At 41.0% G+C, this 15961-nt stretch overlaps 1 protein-coding gene across 1 annotated transcript; it reads right to left on the bottom strand.

Annotated features, from left to right (window-relative positions):
- Window positions 1-11959: 11959 nt before the first annotated feature.
- HCEF1 (high cyclic electron flow 1) lies at window positions 11960-14941 on the bottom strand. Its single transcript, XM_086523854.1, has 4 exons — window positions 14378-14941; window positions 13470-13697; window positions 12750-13256; window positions 11960-12137 (listed from the first exon to the last, which is right to left on the bottom strand). Exons 1-4 carry the CDS (start codon window positions 14810-14812, stop codon window positions 12066-12068), a joined length of 1242 nt encoding a protein of 413 aa, XP_086379980.1. The 5' UTR covers window positions 14813-14941; the 3' UTR covers window positions 11960-12065.
- Between the last annotated feature and the right edge of the window lie 1020 nt (window positions 14942-15961).

Here is a 15961-nt window from a genome sequence, read left to right as displayed (position 1 = left end):
TAAGGGCCAAGCTTGTGGTGGGAACTGGGCCTATGCATGAGGGGTTGAGGTGTCAAAAAGTCAAAGATTCAATCCCTACAAGGACGGGGTGAGCCCTACATGAGGGGGGATGAGAGAGAACACCCACACACTCACACAAGGCATGCATGGTACAAAGAAAGCAAAAGGGACACTTGTCAAGTTCCTCCTCATGTTGCTCTCATTGTGTGCCTGAAGCCTATTGGTTGGCCACCCAAGGGGTCCAATGATAATTTAGGGGATTTAATTAATTGATTTTGCATTTATCAAGTCCTCTCTCTCAAAGGGGAAAGGGGGACACTTGTCTCAAGGCTACCCTTGCTGCTTGTAATGCCTCCTGCTTATGATTGGCTAGGCCTGGAGGGGTCCAATGAGCTTCAAGCATGAGCTACAAGGGGGGGTCGACCCAAGCACGCTAGGGGGTTTCTTAGGGGGTATACTCACCCACACACACTCACAAACACTCTCATTGTGTGCTAGACAAGGTGCAAGAGCTCCATCTCCTTCTCCAAGCTCCTTGAGAAGTTGAGAGCCTACACCAACACTCTTGGCTATGGAATGCAAATCCAACCAAGAGCTATGCTTCAATGCTTAATCTTTCCATCTTCATTACTATGCTATTATGTATGCTAAGCAAGAAGAGTGATGATAAGTGAGGAATTATTTCTTTCTCCTTTGGAATACTTCTTCTTCCTCTTCCCTACCCTCATTCCCTGCTAGCTCTCTCCACCTTCGAAGGTGTTTGAGGTCTTGGGACTGAGGCTTGGGATAGTTAATGCTTTCCACAAAGTGCATGTTATGCTTATTGCAAGAAGGCTAATGGTTTATTGCAAGTAGATTAGTTACTTAATGCAAGTAGATTGATTGTATTGCAAGGAAGATTAATTGTTTCTTTAGGCACAAGTTGATGCATAAAAGTATACATCCTCATGTACTCAAATGATTTAGGGAACACAAAGACTAATGATGTTCATGAGTTCTTGATTGTTTTCAAGCTAAGATTGATTGTTGATATTATACAAAAGCTTGGTGTATGAAGCTTCCATCTCCATACTGCCAAAGAGGTCTCAAGGAACACAAAGATTGTATTGTACCAAGTCTCTCTTAATGAGAGAATCTATAATACAAATGCCTTTTGGAGGGGGGACCGGCTCCACATAAATCCGGTCCTCAACTGTTGTCATATTCTCTAAAATCTCTCTCTCTCTCTCTCTCTCTCTCTCTCTCTCTCTCTCTCTCTCTCTCTCTTTCTCGCAAAGGTATTGCTCATGCCTAGTTAATTAAGTGTTATGATTAAGTTGCTACTACCAATTAAGTTCACCATCTATGCTCTCAAAGTTGCTTGCTCTAATTCTCTTAATTCCGCTATTCTCTAAGTTCATAGGCCATTTCTATTACATTGGTATCAGAGCATTTGGTTTCTCTTTTCTTGCTTAAGAAGAGATGTCCTTAAGTAGCCTATAAATGGTTGATGTTGTTAATTATATTAGGGTAAGTGGAACTGGGATTTATTATCGGTTTTGTTGAGCCCACTATGTGGGATATGGTGCACACCTCGAGAGCTTTGGACTTAATAATGGAGTCTTTTTAGACTTGCCTACGGCTTTACCATTATTGAGCCATAAGAAGTCCGAAAGGAGCTAACCCTCGGCAACCCTGCTATGTTAGACCTACTCCTCTACTCTCTATGATTAACCACTTTGAGCCATGGGTGTAGATACTTAAGAGCCGATTTTCAAAGGCTAAGAGGAGTGGCAACTAAGGTTTGAATTGCCTAATCATACACTAAGTACATACATAAATTTTGTTAACATGGCTGACAATAATCAAGAGAGTAGAACGAGCATTGATAAATTTGATTTTGCACATGAAGGTGCTAATGATGATGCTCCCATGTTTATCAAGTGTCTTGTTTCTAAGCTGCAACAAGCTATGGGAAACCCAGCCCTACAAGGTGAAGTTTTCCAACAAGTTCATAGTTATGGGATTCTCCAAACTCCCCCAAAAGAGAGAGCACCTGAGAAGTCTCTTCAAGAGATTTCTAAGAGAGGGCTCTCTACGGTGAGAGAAGAGGAGAACCCATATGAAGCGCTTAAACAATTACTAACGGGCTTACCTCCATCCAAGAAGAAAGGTGAAGTCTCTACTATAGAGCCTTCCCCAAGAGAAGGAGAAAGAAGCGAGTCTCCCAATATTTCTGAAGATGTGGCTCCAAGAAGACGGCAGCCTCAACGATCTCCAACTCCCCCCAAGAGAGAAAGATTGCCGAAAAGTCCTCCTCCTCGTTATCACAAAAAGGAAGAGAGGTACCAAAAGAAGCAAAAGGAGAGAAAGACGTCACCCTCTTCTCCGTCTTCATCACCTTCCTCATATTCCAATGAAGGTAGCGGCTCTTCTCTCAAAGAGCCCAAAAGGAAAGGCCATCGCAAGTCCTATCCGGTATGGAGAAGGTCCAAGAAGCTGAAGAAGTTCAAGGAGGGAGGAAAGGACACCACTTTTCTTACCTATGATGGCACCTTTGGTGCTACGGACAAGATCTTGGCCTTCATCCAACAGTTTGATATGGCCTTTGGTGATAAGGACTTCATGGAGTCCTCTAAACTGCGTCAGGTATCTATGCATTTTCAGAGCTCCGCTCGTGAATGGTCGGCTAGCCTACGAGCCCAAAGGAAAGCTCCAAGGACATGGAAGTCTTTAAGCGCCTCCATCATGAAACAATTTCTGGCAAACAACACTAAAGACAATGTCCTTACAGAATGGAAAAGCTTGAAACTCTCTCCCTACGAGTCTATCCAGAAGTATGTAGATAAGTTTTGGGATTTACTTCTCAAAGCGAGTGTCTACAAAAAGATAGGCTTTGAGGAGCAAAAGCAACAATTTTGTGCGGGACTTTTTGAAGAGATGGCCGAGTATATTAACTCACAAAGGCCTAATGCCATATTGGCAGTCATACACCATACTATGGTCGCATCTCAAATCAATTTCCAACAAGGGGTTAAGAAAAACTCTAAGCCCATGGAAGTGAAGGATCAAAATGAGCCTAGAGGGAGGAATAATGCTCAAACTTCCTCCAAAGGCAACTCTAGCAACACCAATAACAAAGCTAAGGAGAAAGGAGTCTACAAAGGTAAGAATAGACTCTCTCCAACAGAGCTAGAGTGTTATCGTAAGGATAACAAATTCTACAAGTGTGGACAGCAAGGGCATGTCTATCGTGCTTGTCCCCAAAGAAATGCACGCAACAACTCGCCTTGAGTTTCTATGTTGGAAACTCCAAAAGAGGATGCTCATAGCAAAAGGCTTTTGTTTTTCCTAAGCAAGGAGATATGTACATACATGTTTATGAGTCGGGTAGTATCGTATCCCTTGTAAATATGCATGCTTTTCACAAGTTAATGAAAATCTATATATTCATATACATGATTTTTGTTAGAAAGTATGTAAATGAATTCAATGTTTCAACCAATAACAATAAAAAAAGACGGGAATCAAGAGGAATTAGAATTGTCTACATTCCTAAATGGATTCCAAAATGTTTTTATTGATGATACCCCCGTGAGATATCTCCACAATGAGGGGACAATGACCATGCAATGGAGCTTTTACCACGAAGCTCACTGCCTAATAAGCCTCCTTATTGAGCTTTATAAGCTCCACAAGAGGAGTTCAAAAGGCAATAACATGAACTGGTAAGTTTTGAGAGAGGTTACGCTTTCCTCTAACCAAAAGAAAAGTGGATATTTTTTAAAAAGAGATTCAATAATTAGGTCACATTATCTCTAAAGGTGGTATTTGTATGGATCCACAAAAGGTAGAGGATCCACAAAAGGTGGTATTTGTATAGATCCACAAAAGGTAGAGGTAATAAAAAGATGGCCTAATCCGAGGAGTCTACATGAGTTGTGAAACTCTAAAGGTATGAGTGCATACTAGAGATGCTTCATAGGAAAAATTCATGCTTATAGCAGGTCTAATAAATGACTTAACAAAAAAGAACATTAAGTGTACATGGACTACAAAGAGAGAGAAATATTTTTGAAAAGTTCAAAGAGAAACTTATCTCTTAACTTATGCTTACACTACGGGGATCTCTCAAAGCTATTTGAGGTCCAATGTAATGCCTGGATGCATGCCTTCAAGCAAAAATTTGCTTTAAGAAGGGAATACCATAGAATACAAGATTCAAAGACTCAAATCCAATGAGTGAATTTTGGACATATACAAAAGAAACTATGAGCTTTTTTACATGCCGTTGACACATGGAAGTACTTCTTGCGGACTCCATCCATGATACGAACCAAGCTCTTCGACAATCAAATGAGGTGGGCAAATTTCTTTTTGCAATTTAAATTTTACATTGCTCACATTACTGGCAAGCACGACATGTAGCCGATGCACTTTCCCGATGGCCAAGGGTAGATAGGGTATCAATAGCAACTTACAATGAACTATGTTTTATGATAGTTAAAAATGCTTCTAACCCAGGCTTTAGGGATATGATAATATCCTTTACAAATGGAAGAAAAATAACCACTCACGTTAGAGGATGGTTATCTTCCATACCTCAATAGGCTATATCTTCCTCACTTCCCATGCTCCTCCCATATGCGGGGCAAAGAGGAATTCAAATTTACTCTGCTAGGAGTAAAAGCATACTTGTATTGGCTTACCAAGAAACGATAACATACAAGAGTATGTTTCAAAATGTATGGTATACCAAAATATGAAGTATGATAGAAGGACCATGACTTGCCAACATCTAATTGTGTCGGATAGAAATCCTACCATGACCACTAATTTCTGATAGAGTCTCTATCAGAACTAGAGTAACCCTCTTATGTTGGCCTACTATTCCAACGGATGGCCAAAAGGAAAATTAGAAAACTAATGATCCTTGGTCTACTAAAAGCTTGTGATTCGAGGTAGATCAATGCTCAAAATGGGAGAAGTACTTACCCTAACAACAGTATGTCTCTAATAACATGAACATACTTCTAAGGGGAAAGTACCTTTCGAGGCTAAAGACGGAAGATCCAAAAGTCCCTTGTAGCTTAAGGTACCTGGGAAGATCTTCATTGCAAAGGAGTATAGCCGAGATCAAAACGAATCTTTTTAGAAGATTAAACAGGCTATATCCATCTATTAGCTAGGCAAAAAAAGGCTCCTGCCATTAGGCACAAAAGAGCCTTATCCTTTAAAGAAAAAGAAAAAAAAGTTGGGTCTTACTAAACTTCCCCAAGGCTCATCTAAGGCAAATTATACACAAGAATCCTCCGGGCCATTAAAGGTATTATGCTAGGTTAGCACAAAGATACTATGGCCCCTTCTAAAATTTCAAGCCCATTCATTAAATGGCTTATCAATTAAAGTTGCCCAACTACTGGCTCATATATATGGCCATTAAAGGTATTATGCTAGGTCAGCACAAAGATACTATGGCCCCTTCTAAAATTTCAAGCCCATTCATTAAATGGCTTATCAACTTAAGTTGCCCAACTACTGGCTCATATATATCATTTTTCATGAGAGCATATTCGAGCCTTATTAAGGAAGAGCCACCAAAAGAAGTTATAAATGAAGACCCACCAAAGATCGAGGATGAAGCAAATGAGCTCCAACCCAAGTTCATCCTTTGACACGAGCACAAGGTATTAAGAAATGGTAAGACTACGGACAGTATCTTATTTAAGTTAAGAATTATCCTTTCAAAGATGCTAAATGCATGAAAAGAATATAACTTAAGGATAATATGAACCTTGTTAATGATTCTTACAATGACACAAAAGAGTAAGCAAATTTAAAAGAAATTCATTTTAAATGATCCATGTTTTTGTCTTATAAGACTCTCTTTTTATGTTTTGTGCACAAATTTTAAGAAGTATGCATACTTAGGATCATGTTTGTGGTGACTACGTCTCCCAAACACCAAGTAGAACTTGTCACTCTACTTTGGAAGTATGATATGACTAAAAAGAGTAGACATGCTTGCGGCAGACAATGTCTCTCAAGCACCAAGTGGATTAGTCATCCACTCTGGAATGATGTCGTAGGGTAAAAATGGATCCTCTACCCGCTAAGACCAATGGACTAATGGGTGAGACTTTACCATATCTACCTCATAGTCGAAGACGACTATGATTTCAAGAGAGAGGTAATGTCATAAAAACTAATATCTAACCAACCCAAATGATTTTCTCATATTAAACTGATCACTTAATGTGGAAGAATAAACGAGAACAAGGGTTAAGATATAGACATGTGCTTTTAGATCTATCTCAACACGGGGCCATTGGTAAAAAGGCCCAAATGAGAGATGGTCTATCAAAGAGCAAGGCTAACCAATGGAGCATAAGACCTTAGAGTTAGCTTCATTGAAGACCTCCAATAATATGTGTAAAAGTCCTTTGACCTTAGGTAAGCTAGGGCTGAGCTTGAGGCGCGGGAACCCGACCCAGCTCGAGGTGCTTCTCCTGCTTGTCATGCTTGATGACTAAGGTGCTTGAGGTGCTTGTTGATTGAGGTGCTTAATGATTGAGATGCTTGAGGTGCTTGACATGCTTGAGATGTTAGGGTTGCACTTGAGGTGAGAACCCAGCCCAAGCTTAAAGTGCTTAAGGGCCAAGCTTGTGGTGGGAATTGGGCCTATGCATGAGGGGTTGAGGTGTCAAAAAATATTCAATCCCTACAAGGAGGGGGTGAGCCCTACATGAGGGGGGATGAGAGAGAACACCCACACACTCATACAAGGCATGCATGGTACAAAGAAAGCAAAAGGGACACTTGTCAAGTTCCTCCTCATGTTGCTCTCATTGTGTGCCTGAAGCCTATTGGTTGGCCACCCAAGGGGTCCAATGATAATTTAGGGGATTTAATTAATTGATTTTGCATTTATCAAGTCCTCTCTCTCAAAGGGGAAAGGGGGACACTTGTCTCAAGGCTACCCTTGCTGCTTGTAATGCCTCCTGCTTATGATTGGCTAGGCCTCGAGGGGTCCAATGAGCTTCAAGCATGAGCTACAAGGGGGGGTCGACCCAAGCAAGCTAGGGGGTTGCTTAGGGGGTATACTCACCCACACACACTCACAAACACTCTCATTGTGTGCTAGACAAGGTGCAAGAGCTCCATCTCCTTCTCCAAGCTCTTTGAGAAGTTGAGAGCCTACACCAACACTCTTGGCTATGGAATGCAAATCCAACCAAGAGCTATGCTTCAATGCTTAATCTTTCCATCTTCATTACTATGCTATTATGTATGCTAAGCAAGAAGAGTGATGATAAGTGAGGAATTATTTCTTTCTCCTATGGAATACTTCTTCTTCCTCTTCCCTACCCTCATTCCCTGCTAGCTCTCTCCACCTTCGAAGGTGTTTGAGGTCTTGGGACTAAGGCTTGGGATAGTTAATGCTTTCCACAAAGTGCATGTTATGCTTATTGCAAGAAGGCTAATGGTTTATTGCAAGTAGATTAGTTACTTAATGCAAGTAGATTGATTGTATTGCAAGGAAGATTAATTGTTTCTTTAGGCACAAGTTGATGCATAAAAGTATACATCCTCATGTACTCAAATGATTTAGGGAACACAAAGACTAATGATGTTCACGAGTTCTTGATTGTTTCAAGCTAAGATTGATTGTTGATATTATACAAAAGCTTGGTGTATGAAATTTCCATCTCCATACTGCCAAAGAGGTCTCAAGGAACACAAAGATTGTATTGTACCAAGTCTCTCTTAATGAGAGAATCTATAATACAAATGCCTTTTGGAGGGGGGACCGGCTCCACATAAATCCGGTCCTCAACTGTTGTCATATTCTCTAAAATCTCTCTCTCTCTCTCTCTCTCTCTCTCTCTCTCTCTCTCTCTCTCGCAAAGGTATTGCTCATGCCTAGTTAATTAAGTGTTATGATTAAGTTACTATTACCAATTAAGTTCACCATATATGCTCTCAAAGTTGCTCACTCTAATTCTCTTAATTCCGCTATTCTCTAAGTTCATAGGCCATTTCCATTACAAAGCGTTCGGTGCATTATGGCATGGGCTATGGATGAAGCCTACCTGTGTGATTTAAGAACTATCATATTTTAGAGTGTTCTAGCACAAACATGGAAAATTAAAACATCAGTTGGTGTTCAAATCTTGGTATGTTTACTAGTAGTTTGCATACTAGCAAAATTTTGAACCAACTCACACCGAGGTTCTGACATTACCCCTAAAAAGGAAAGAAGATCATGAGGGTTTATTTGAACCAGTAGCAAAGAAGCAATGTACCATGACTAACCAGAAAGATCTTTTGGAATTGATCAAGGGTAAAGGGAAGGGCACACTAGATCAACCTGAAGGACAAGTGATTCAAGGGTTTGCAGAGAAACCTGAAGGACAAGTGATTCAACCTGAAGGAAAAGTGATTCAACCTAAAGGACAAGTGATTCAAGGGTTAGCAAAGCTTGTGGGGGAATAATGAAAATGCAATGCCATCGTCCCCTTGACCGGTCTGAATGTTGCTAACATTGAAAATTGCCATAGAAATATATAAGGACCCCAAAACAAATCTTTAGCCTAAAGACACAATGTAGGCAAAAAAAATGCAAGGAACAACTAGCACTCCCACCATTCTTTTCAAAAGATTGCATAATACGTTACAAGCTCTACAAAAGAAGCCACCTCAAGGGTAGTTTCACATTGACAACCTGGTTGATCTTCACCATTTACCCTATGATTCTCTTGTTATACAATTTAACAATGACTAGAATGATGTTGAGTCAGTAACACTTGGCTACACTGCCTCCATCTAGACATGGTGGAACATTGTAGTCAATGTTGAGGCCAAGTCAATCGAGGCACAAGCTAACAAGGAGTCTAAGAAAATTAGTCGTATGCAAAAACAGCTTGCAAAAGAAATCAGTAGTAACTAGCAATGGAAATGGTAAGTTCGCCAACTAGAAGGCTTGCTAAAGGAAAAACATGAAGTAGGATATTATCACAAAAAGAGATCAAAGAGCTGCGACAAGAATCTAAAGAATTGGTAAATGAGACAACAATGTGGTAGCACATAACAAAACTCTAGCCAAAGAACTTCAGCAAAACATCTAAATTTGACCTACTTCTGAGCTAACAACAAGCAAGCATAGACAACTTAATGACTATGAACAATGTGTTGAAACGGGGTTTAACTGATAAATATATATATCAATCATTGGTAGACATCAGTGATTCAAAAGAGATAGGCTGCTACTTCAAGGTACACCACTATGCTAGATAATCAAGTGATCATCCGTCATCACCTTCAAGCAGAACAAGAAATTGACAATTAGTTAGATGAGGAAGAGGATAAAGATGACAAGGAAGACAAAGATGACAAAGGGGATGACACTATTGATCCAAAACCACATTCATTCTACAAGAAAGAAGAAGAAGATAATGACAATGATGATGATGATCCTGATTAAAGAAGAGCAACTAGTAATATTGTGGAAACCTTGATGGGGTTTGGTTTATGTCCTTGCTTGGGTTTATATTGTGTATGAGTGTGTCTTTATACTACTTTTCCTTTTGTAGTTGATTCAAGTAAACACAACATGTACAGGAATGACAAGTCGCAACATGCTTGTCACGTGAAGAACAAATGCTTTGCAGATATGCAAGTGACCCATCAATGGTTGAAGTGCTTGAGAAAGCGGCCCTCCTATTCAAGGTGTTCATTATGTCATGCCACAAATATGGTACCCTGTCACATTGCAACACTCCTATTGTGATTGTGCAAATTGGGCAAGCACATATATGGCATGTGACTAATAATGAGAGACTTCTTTCCTCATCTTCGTCATAATCTCCCAATTGTTGACACTGCTAAGGAGATGGCATGGAAAACCAACAAAAGAGAATTAGCTCCATACTTGAAGCTCCCGTTGAGCTTTTAATGAATCGCATATCCTCAACCTACAACATTGATAAGACAAGTATGATTGGCTTATTCTTGTATTTCGGATGAAAGGGTGCACAAGGACATTGAATCATAGGGACAAGTGATAGCCACCGGACTCGACCATGGACAATGAAGAGTTACAAATGAAGATGCAATCACAACGGTGCCTACTCAACCCTCAAGATAAATAGGCATGCTTAGGAAGAAGCATCAAAGGCGCCATAAGTGAGTGCACTTTACAAAGCAAAATCAAGTTTACTACCACCATTGTTGCACCAAGACCTTGTTGGTGGATCATGGAGCATGCCAGTGTTGTCAATCAATATTGCCACTCACTTCACGACAAGGATCACGAGATACAGTTGATCCTTTGATCGGTGGGAGAGTAATCTTGTATGAGGCCTCCAGCTTTCATGAATGCCTTGTCCCATCAATGTTGTGCGGCTCATATGAGGACTAAGAGCATGCTCTCGGGGTGTGCACTATGTAAATACTGGATAGGGCACTGAGAATATTTGGGCATCAAGGCATCACATTTTACTTTTACAAAAAATGCCCAAGTTTAACTTTGTGCTTCTATCTAAAGATATCTTTTTGTGTTGTGTTTTGTTCCATCAGACATTGTAAGTTTTTTGAAACCAAAAGATGTAAAGTTGCCACGTTTCCATGTGCCTGTGTTTCTAGCTGGACTTTTCCTTTTGTGAAGATATTTGTACATATGCTTAGAGTGGAGAGAGAGAGAGAGAGAGAGAGAGAGAGAGATTGATTGATTGATTTTGTATCCTAATAAGAAAACCATAGCAATTGAATCGTAAGGGGACATACTCCATGGAAGGCCTAGGATAGACCCATAAATTACAAGGGACGTGCTCCATGGAAGGGACACTAGATAGTGTAATGCCATGTATCACAAGGCACAAAGAGAGAGAGAGAGAGAGAGAGAGAGAGAGAGAGCAGGTGGCTTGAATGAAGACCCGTCGTGGGATCCATCGAGGAGAACTCTACGCACAAAAGCAGAGACACGCAAAGTCGTTCAATGTTTAAAAAGCAAACTCGGACATCCGAGGTGTAAACTCAGACAAGCTTAAGTTTCAACGAAATAAAAACGCGCGTCCGGTTCGCTCATTGGGCTGCCATTGCACCCGTCTGAGCTCGAATCCATGGGAATGACTCGTTGTTGTTGTTCTTTTTCGTTGTCCGACCGCCTAGAGATCCCCACCTTCCGTCGTCCACTATCGATCCCATGGCGGGAACTTCTTTTAAGACCTCCACTCACAAGAAGTTCTGGACAAATTCTCACAATAACTCCCACATTGTGGCTTACTTCAACATCATGAGCTTCTCTGAGGGAGGCACCGCATACATAGCTATGTACGATTGGGGGTAGGGGATACTTCTTGTGAGTGGTGCGATTTTTGGCGTAATTTTCTTTTCTGTGGTTGATTGGATTGTTAGAAAACATTTGAATAAGTTGTAGCAATCACGTATTGCATGCCTATCTCTTTCCATCTTTGTGACTTCAAGAATGTCAGTAACAATAGATGCATTGGAAAAAGACTTAGGTTTATTTAATAATGTCATCTGCAAATAGCCTTAATATACATTGGTTGTTGATTTTAAGGCTCCTTCCATCTGATAAAAATCCATGTCTAATGGTAATCCACTGCAAATAAGGAGAGCATATTTGTGTGATTTCTTAAGTTTTATTGGATGTCGCAACTTCAATTTCTTTCAGCTCAGGCCCTATATACAGACAATGATAGAAACTGCCTTTTTTTCTCCTTCAAGGACTTCGCACTGGTGGAAATTAAATCTACATACATACCTCGACATGTCCATTGGTTTAGCAGGCGATCATGCGGAGGTGTACTTTTCCTTTAAGTTGGTGGCCAAAGTTGTAAGTGCATATCACAATGTGAGGCTATTCAAGACTGTCCACAGATGTGGGCCTTTGGCATTGGATGGAGTTAAAAAATGAACAATAGCTACAAACTCCAAATTCCAGATTGACAATAGGACAAACTCCAAACACCGGACACAGCCAGAATGCTCTAAAACTGCACAAAACTCTGCTTACATGGATATTACAATTATATTCAACTCCAACTCACTTTACAATTTGCCAGTCAGGCAAGGTATTTTTCGAGTTTCTCGACTTCTTCGGTGCTTCCGATGAAGAGGGGAACCCTTTGATGAACCTGCTTATATCAAAACAATCCACACACACAAACAAGTAAGCCCTCATTATAGCATTTTGATGCCAACATCTCAATAAATGTGAACAGTATTCTGGCACAGGCATCCTGATAGAGCCAATAAAAGCTTGATTGAAAAATCAAATTGATGCATGTTACGACGTGAAAGTTCGAATACTGATACTCATAAAAAAGTTTCTAGATTATGTGGAAAGATGCAAATACCCAGCAAATGTGAGTCATCCTATGCTTCTTCAATGTGAGCCAAGGTGGATAGGTGCAATAAATACAGTATGAAGAAAAAGTTTTGGGTAATCACTACTAGTATGAAAATTTGTTAGGTATTGAATACAAATAGACGTACATGTCTACTTATGCATGCTTGCATAAATGTAAATGCATGTATACATCGTATGTACACAACCTTACATGCATGCATACATACACAGATGTATGTGTATGTGTATGTGTAACACTATGGGAAGACTAGCGAATGCACATTTGGAATGCAACCTTGATGTGCGCATCACATATGAGAGCATAGAACTACAACACCCACATAGCTACCCATACATAGAAACAAGCACAATGGAATGTACATGAGATAGCACTAACCTGTTCAGGATGGATATCAAGAATCCTTTTGTGCCCATCAGAGCCTTTCCCACCAGCTTGTTCTGCCAAAAAGCTCATTGGCGCACACTCATAGAGCAGGCGGAGCTTACCGTTCTTACTCTTCTTGTCCTGAGGATAACCGTAAATACCCCCGTACAGCATTGTTCTGTGAAAGTCACCCACTAAACTTCCAATGTAGCGGGCAGAATAAGGTTTCCCTGAAGATCCTGGGTCCTTCAATGCATCCATGTACTTCTTGAGCTTGTCATCCCACAGCTGATAGTTGCCCTCATTGAAGGAGTAGATCTTGCCTTTGCTTGGGATTTTGATTTCAGAATGCGTAAGGACGAACTCGCCATAAAGGGGGTCGAGAGTAAAGCCGTAGACGCCTTTTCCGACAGATAGCACCATGATTACGGAGCTTGAATACATGCAGTAGCCTGCTGAAAGAAGGTTGCTACCTGGCTGGCAGACGTTGACGATGCATCTCTGCGCTTGCTGGTCAAGCTGCAACATAGAAAAAAGATACAGACGTTTGAATGAAGGGTGCAAGAAAGGCAAATAAATATCAAAATTTTGCTGTTTTTCAGCCATAGCTGAAAGTCAGTAAACATCTAACTTTTCTCCTTCATGAAAGATGAGACTGGAGTGCAAAACAGAAGTATAGCCTTGTATCTAGACATTGGAACATTCAAAAGCAAAACAATGCAGAAAACTCACCGTCGACTCTTCGTCGAGATTGGTAAGGCATTCCTCATCATTTGGGCGATAGATGCCGAAAATGGAGCCAGTTGAGACAGCAGCATCGATATTGGAGGAGCCATCCAAAGGATCAAATACAACTACATAGTTTCCAGAGTAGCTCTCTTCTACCGCAACTGGAGTGTCCTCCTCCTCTGATGCTATGATACCCGTTCGACCGCTGCTCCTCAAGCAGCTTGAGAACACCTGCACTCACTCTCAAGCCCATATTTCAACTGCATCGCATTGCCACATATAGTATCACATCCCATCTCTCCATCTCTCTCTCTCTCTCTCTCTCTCTCTCTCTCTCTTCCTTCTTCTCCGGTGTGTGTGTGGGTGTGAGTGTGAGTGTGTGTGCTAATAAAAAGAGGAAAATGGTATAACCTTTCTATCACCCAAGTGTGGTAGATTGGTTATGCCATTTTCCTCTTGAATAACAGGTCTTGAGTTCAACTCTCCTCGTCGGCTAGATCTTGAAGGTCTCTTGGGATAGTTTCCTACGACGTTAAAACTCTCTTCTTCTTCTTCTCTCTCCTCGTCGGCTAGATCTTTAAGGTCTCTTGGGATAGTTTCCTACGACGTTAAAACTCTCTTCTTCTTGGGAGTGTGGATGTGTGTGTGCGCACGCTAATAAAAAGAGGAAAATGGTATAACCTTTCTATCACCCAAGTGTGGTAGATTGGTTATACCATTTCCCTCTTATTCTAGAGGTCTTGAGTTCAACTCTCCTTGTCGGCTAGATCTTTAAGGTCTCTTGGGATAGTTTCCTACGACGTTAAAACTCACTCTCTCTCTCTCTCTCTCTCTCTCTCTCTCTCTCTCTCACGCACGCACGCACGCCTAGCATTCTTGCTCACACAAAAACACGCACTTCTTGCACGAACCTCATTGGAGACGACATCGAGCTTCTTCTGGTCCTCGCCCTGGACATTGGTGGCGCCTTGCACACCAGTGAGGTTGGAAATGCCAGCGCGTTGAACAAGAGAAGCGATCTGCTTGCAAGCGAGAGAGATGCTAGACAGAACAATGGTGAGCTCGGCATCGATGGTGCCAGCCTGTTCTTGCTTGAGAAGCCAACCAGTGAGGGTCTGTATTTCGTACTGGCTCCTTTTGGTGTTCGCCTTGGAGGGTTCGATGGTGAGGGTAGCGCGGACGCCATTGACAGGCACTCGTTTGCTTACAAGAGCGCAGGCCTCTCTAAGACTGACAGCCTTCGTCATGCCATGAATGCTGGAGGAGCCCCAGACAACAGACGCGGCGCCATTTGCTTGCCTTGCCGCCGCACACGGCGAGCTTACACAGGACGACCCCATCGCCATTGAAGCTTGCTCTCTGCTTGACGTGGCCCGAGCCTGTCTCCTCGCTTCCTCCTTTCTTCTGCTAGGCCTACTACACTCCTGTTGGAGCTTGCTTGCTAGCACTTGACTTGTGGTTTGAATTTCAAGCTTTTTTGTGGCCGTCATCCATGGCCCAATCCACATATGAAGTTTATGTACTCTAAATACCTACAAAGGTTTACTTTTACAATGATTCAATCTCCAAAAAAAAATAAAAAGTCTTCCAAACATATTAACTGCGAAATATCAAGGTTTATTTTTACAATGATTCAATCTCCAAAAAAAAATAAAAAGTCTTCCAAAACATGTTAAGTGCGAAAATGAAGGGTGAGTTTAGGAAATGAAAAGAAAGTTTGAAGAGAACGTGCATTGGCTGTTGCATGGATGATTGGACTTATGGTAACTAGTATGTGACTCGTGTGTTGTTGCAGCCAAAAAGGAGTATCATTAAATTTTGTGTAACCCCCCCTCCCGCCTTCTTTAAAAGGACTAGTACGGTCGGCCGCCTTCGGCGGCCTCTCTCTCTCCTCCTCTCCCCCTCACTCATATAAATCGGAACTCACCGGATGCAGCAAACTTTGACCAGTCTCCTTAATATATAGTATAGATAACATGTGTAAGTATTTTTTATGCATCCAATTGAAGGTAGTGACAACCATATCTTAAATGCTTTATTATGTGCAATAATGCATTATGGTATCAACTTAAATCACACTAGCTTTGTGAGACAATAGAAAGTGCATAGAGAATTGAATGAACATAACAACTACATAACATAAACTTAAAAGACTACACATGAGGTTTGGGGGGGGATGAAGAGAGAGAGAGAGAGAGAGTAGAATAAGAACATGGTTTTTTTTAACTTTAGAGAGAGAGAGAGAGACAGGAAAAGGGAAACTAAAAGAAAAACAACAATCCACTTCCATTACTATAAGTAGTTTTTGTAAACCCTAATATTCGTCTCTAAAGAAAAAGTTTTTTGCAAGCCACTAAATCTTAACTAACAAAACAGCTACAACTTTAAAACGACAACCTTCGGGATGTTGCATTTGGTGCTCGTAGAATCCATGAACCCACACAATGAACGCTCCTACCAAAATGACAACGTCCCTCACACACGGTGTATAATAC

The sequence above is a fragment of the Adiantum capillus-veneris genome, chromosome 11 (genome assembly GCF_014529385.1).
Source record: "Adiantum capillus-veneris isolate H3 chromosome 11, ASM1452938v2, whole genome shotgun sequence".
Lineage (NCBI taxonomy): Eukaryota > Viridiplantae > Streptophyta > Polypodiopsida > Polypodiales > Pteridaceae > Adiantum > Adiantum capillus-veneris.
Note: the sequence above shows the minus strand (reverse complement) of the source record. Positions and strands in the feature narration are given on the sequence as shown.

Bases quoted from the DNA above. Each gene is read 5' to 3' on its own strand.
- HCEF1 (XM_086523854.1), bottom strand. From the start codon at position 14,812: ATGGCGATGGGGTCGTCCTGTGTAAGCTCGCCGTGTGCGGCGGCAAGG. The intron at 13,257-13,469 runs GTGAGTTTTCTG...TCTATGTTGCAG, and splicing joins ATCTCGACGAAGAGTCGACG to CTTGACCAGCAAGCGCAGAG. The intron at 12,138-12,749 runs GTTAGTGCTATC...TGATATAAGCAG, and splicing joins TTGATATCCATCCTGAACAG to GTTCATCAAAGGGTTCCCCT.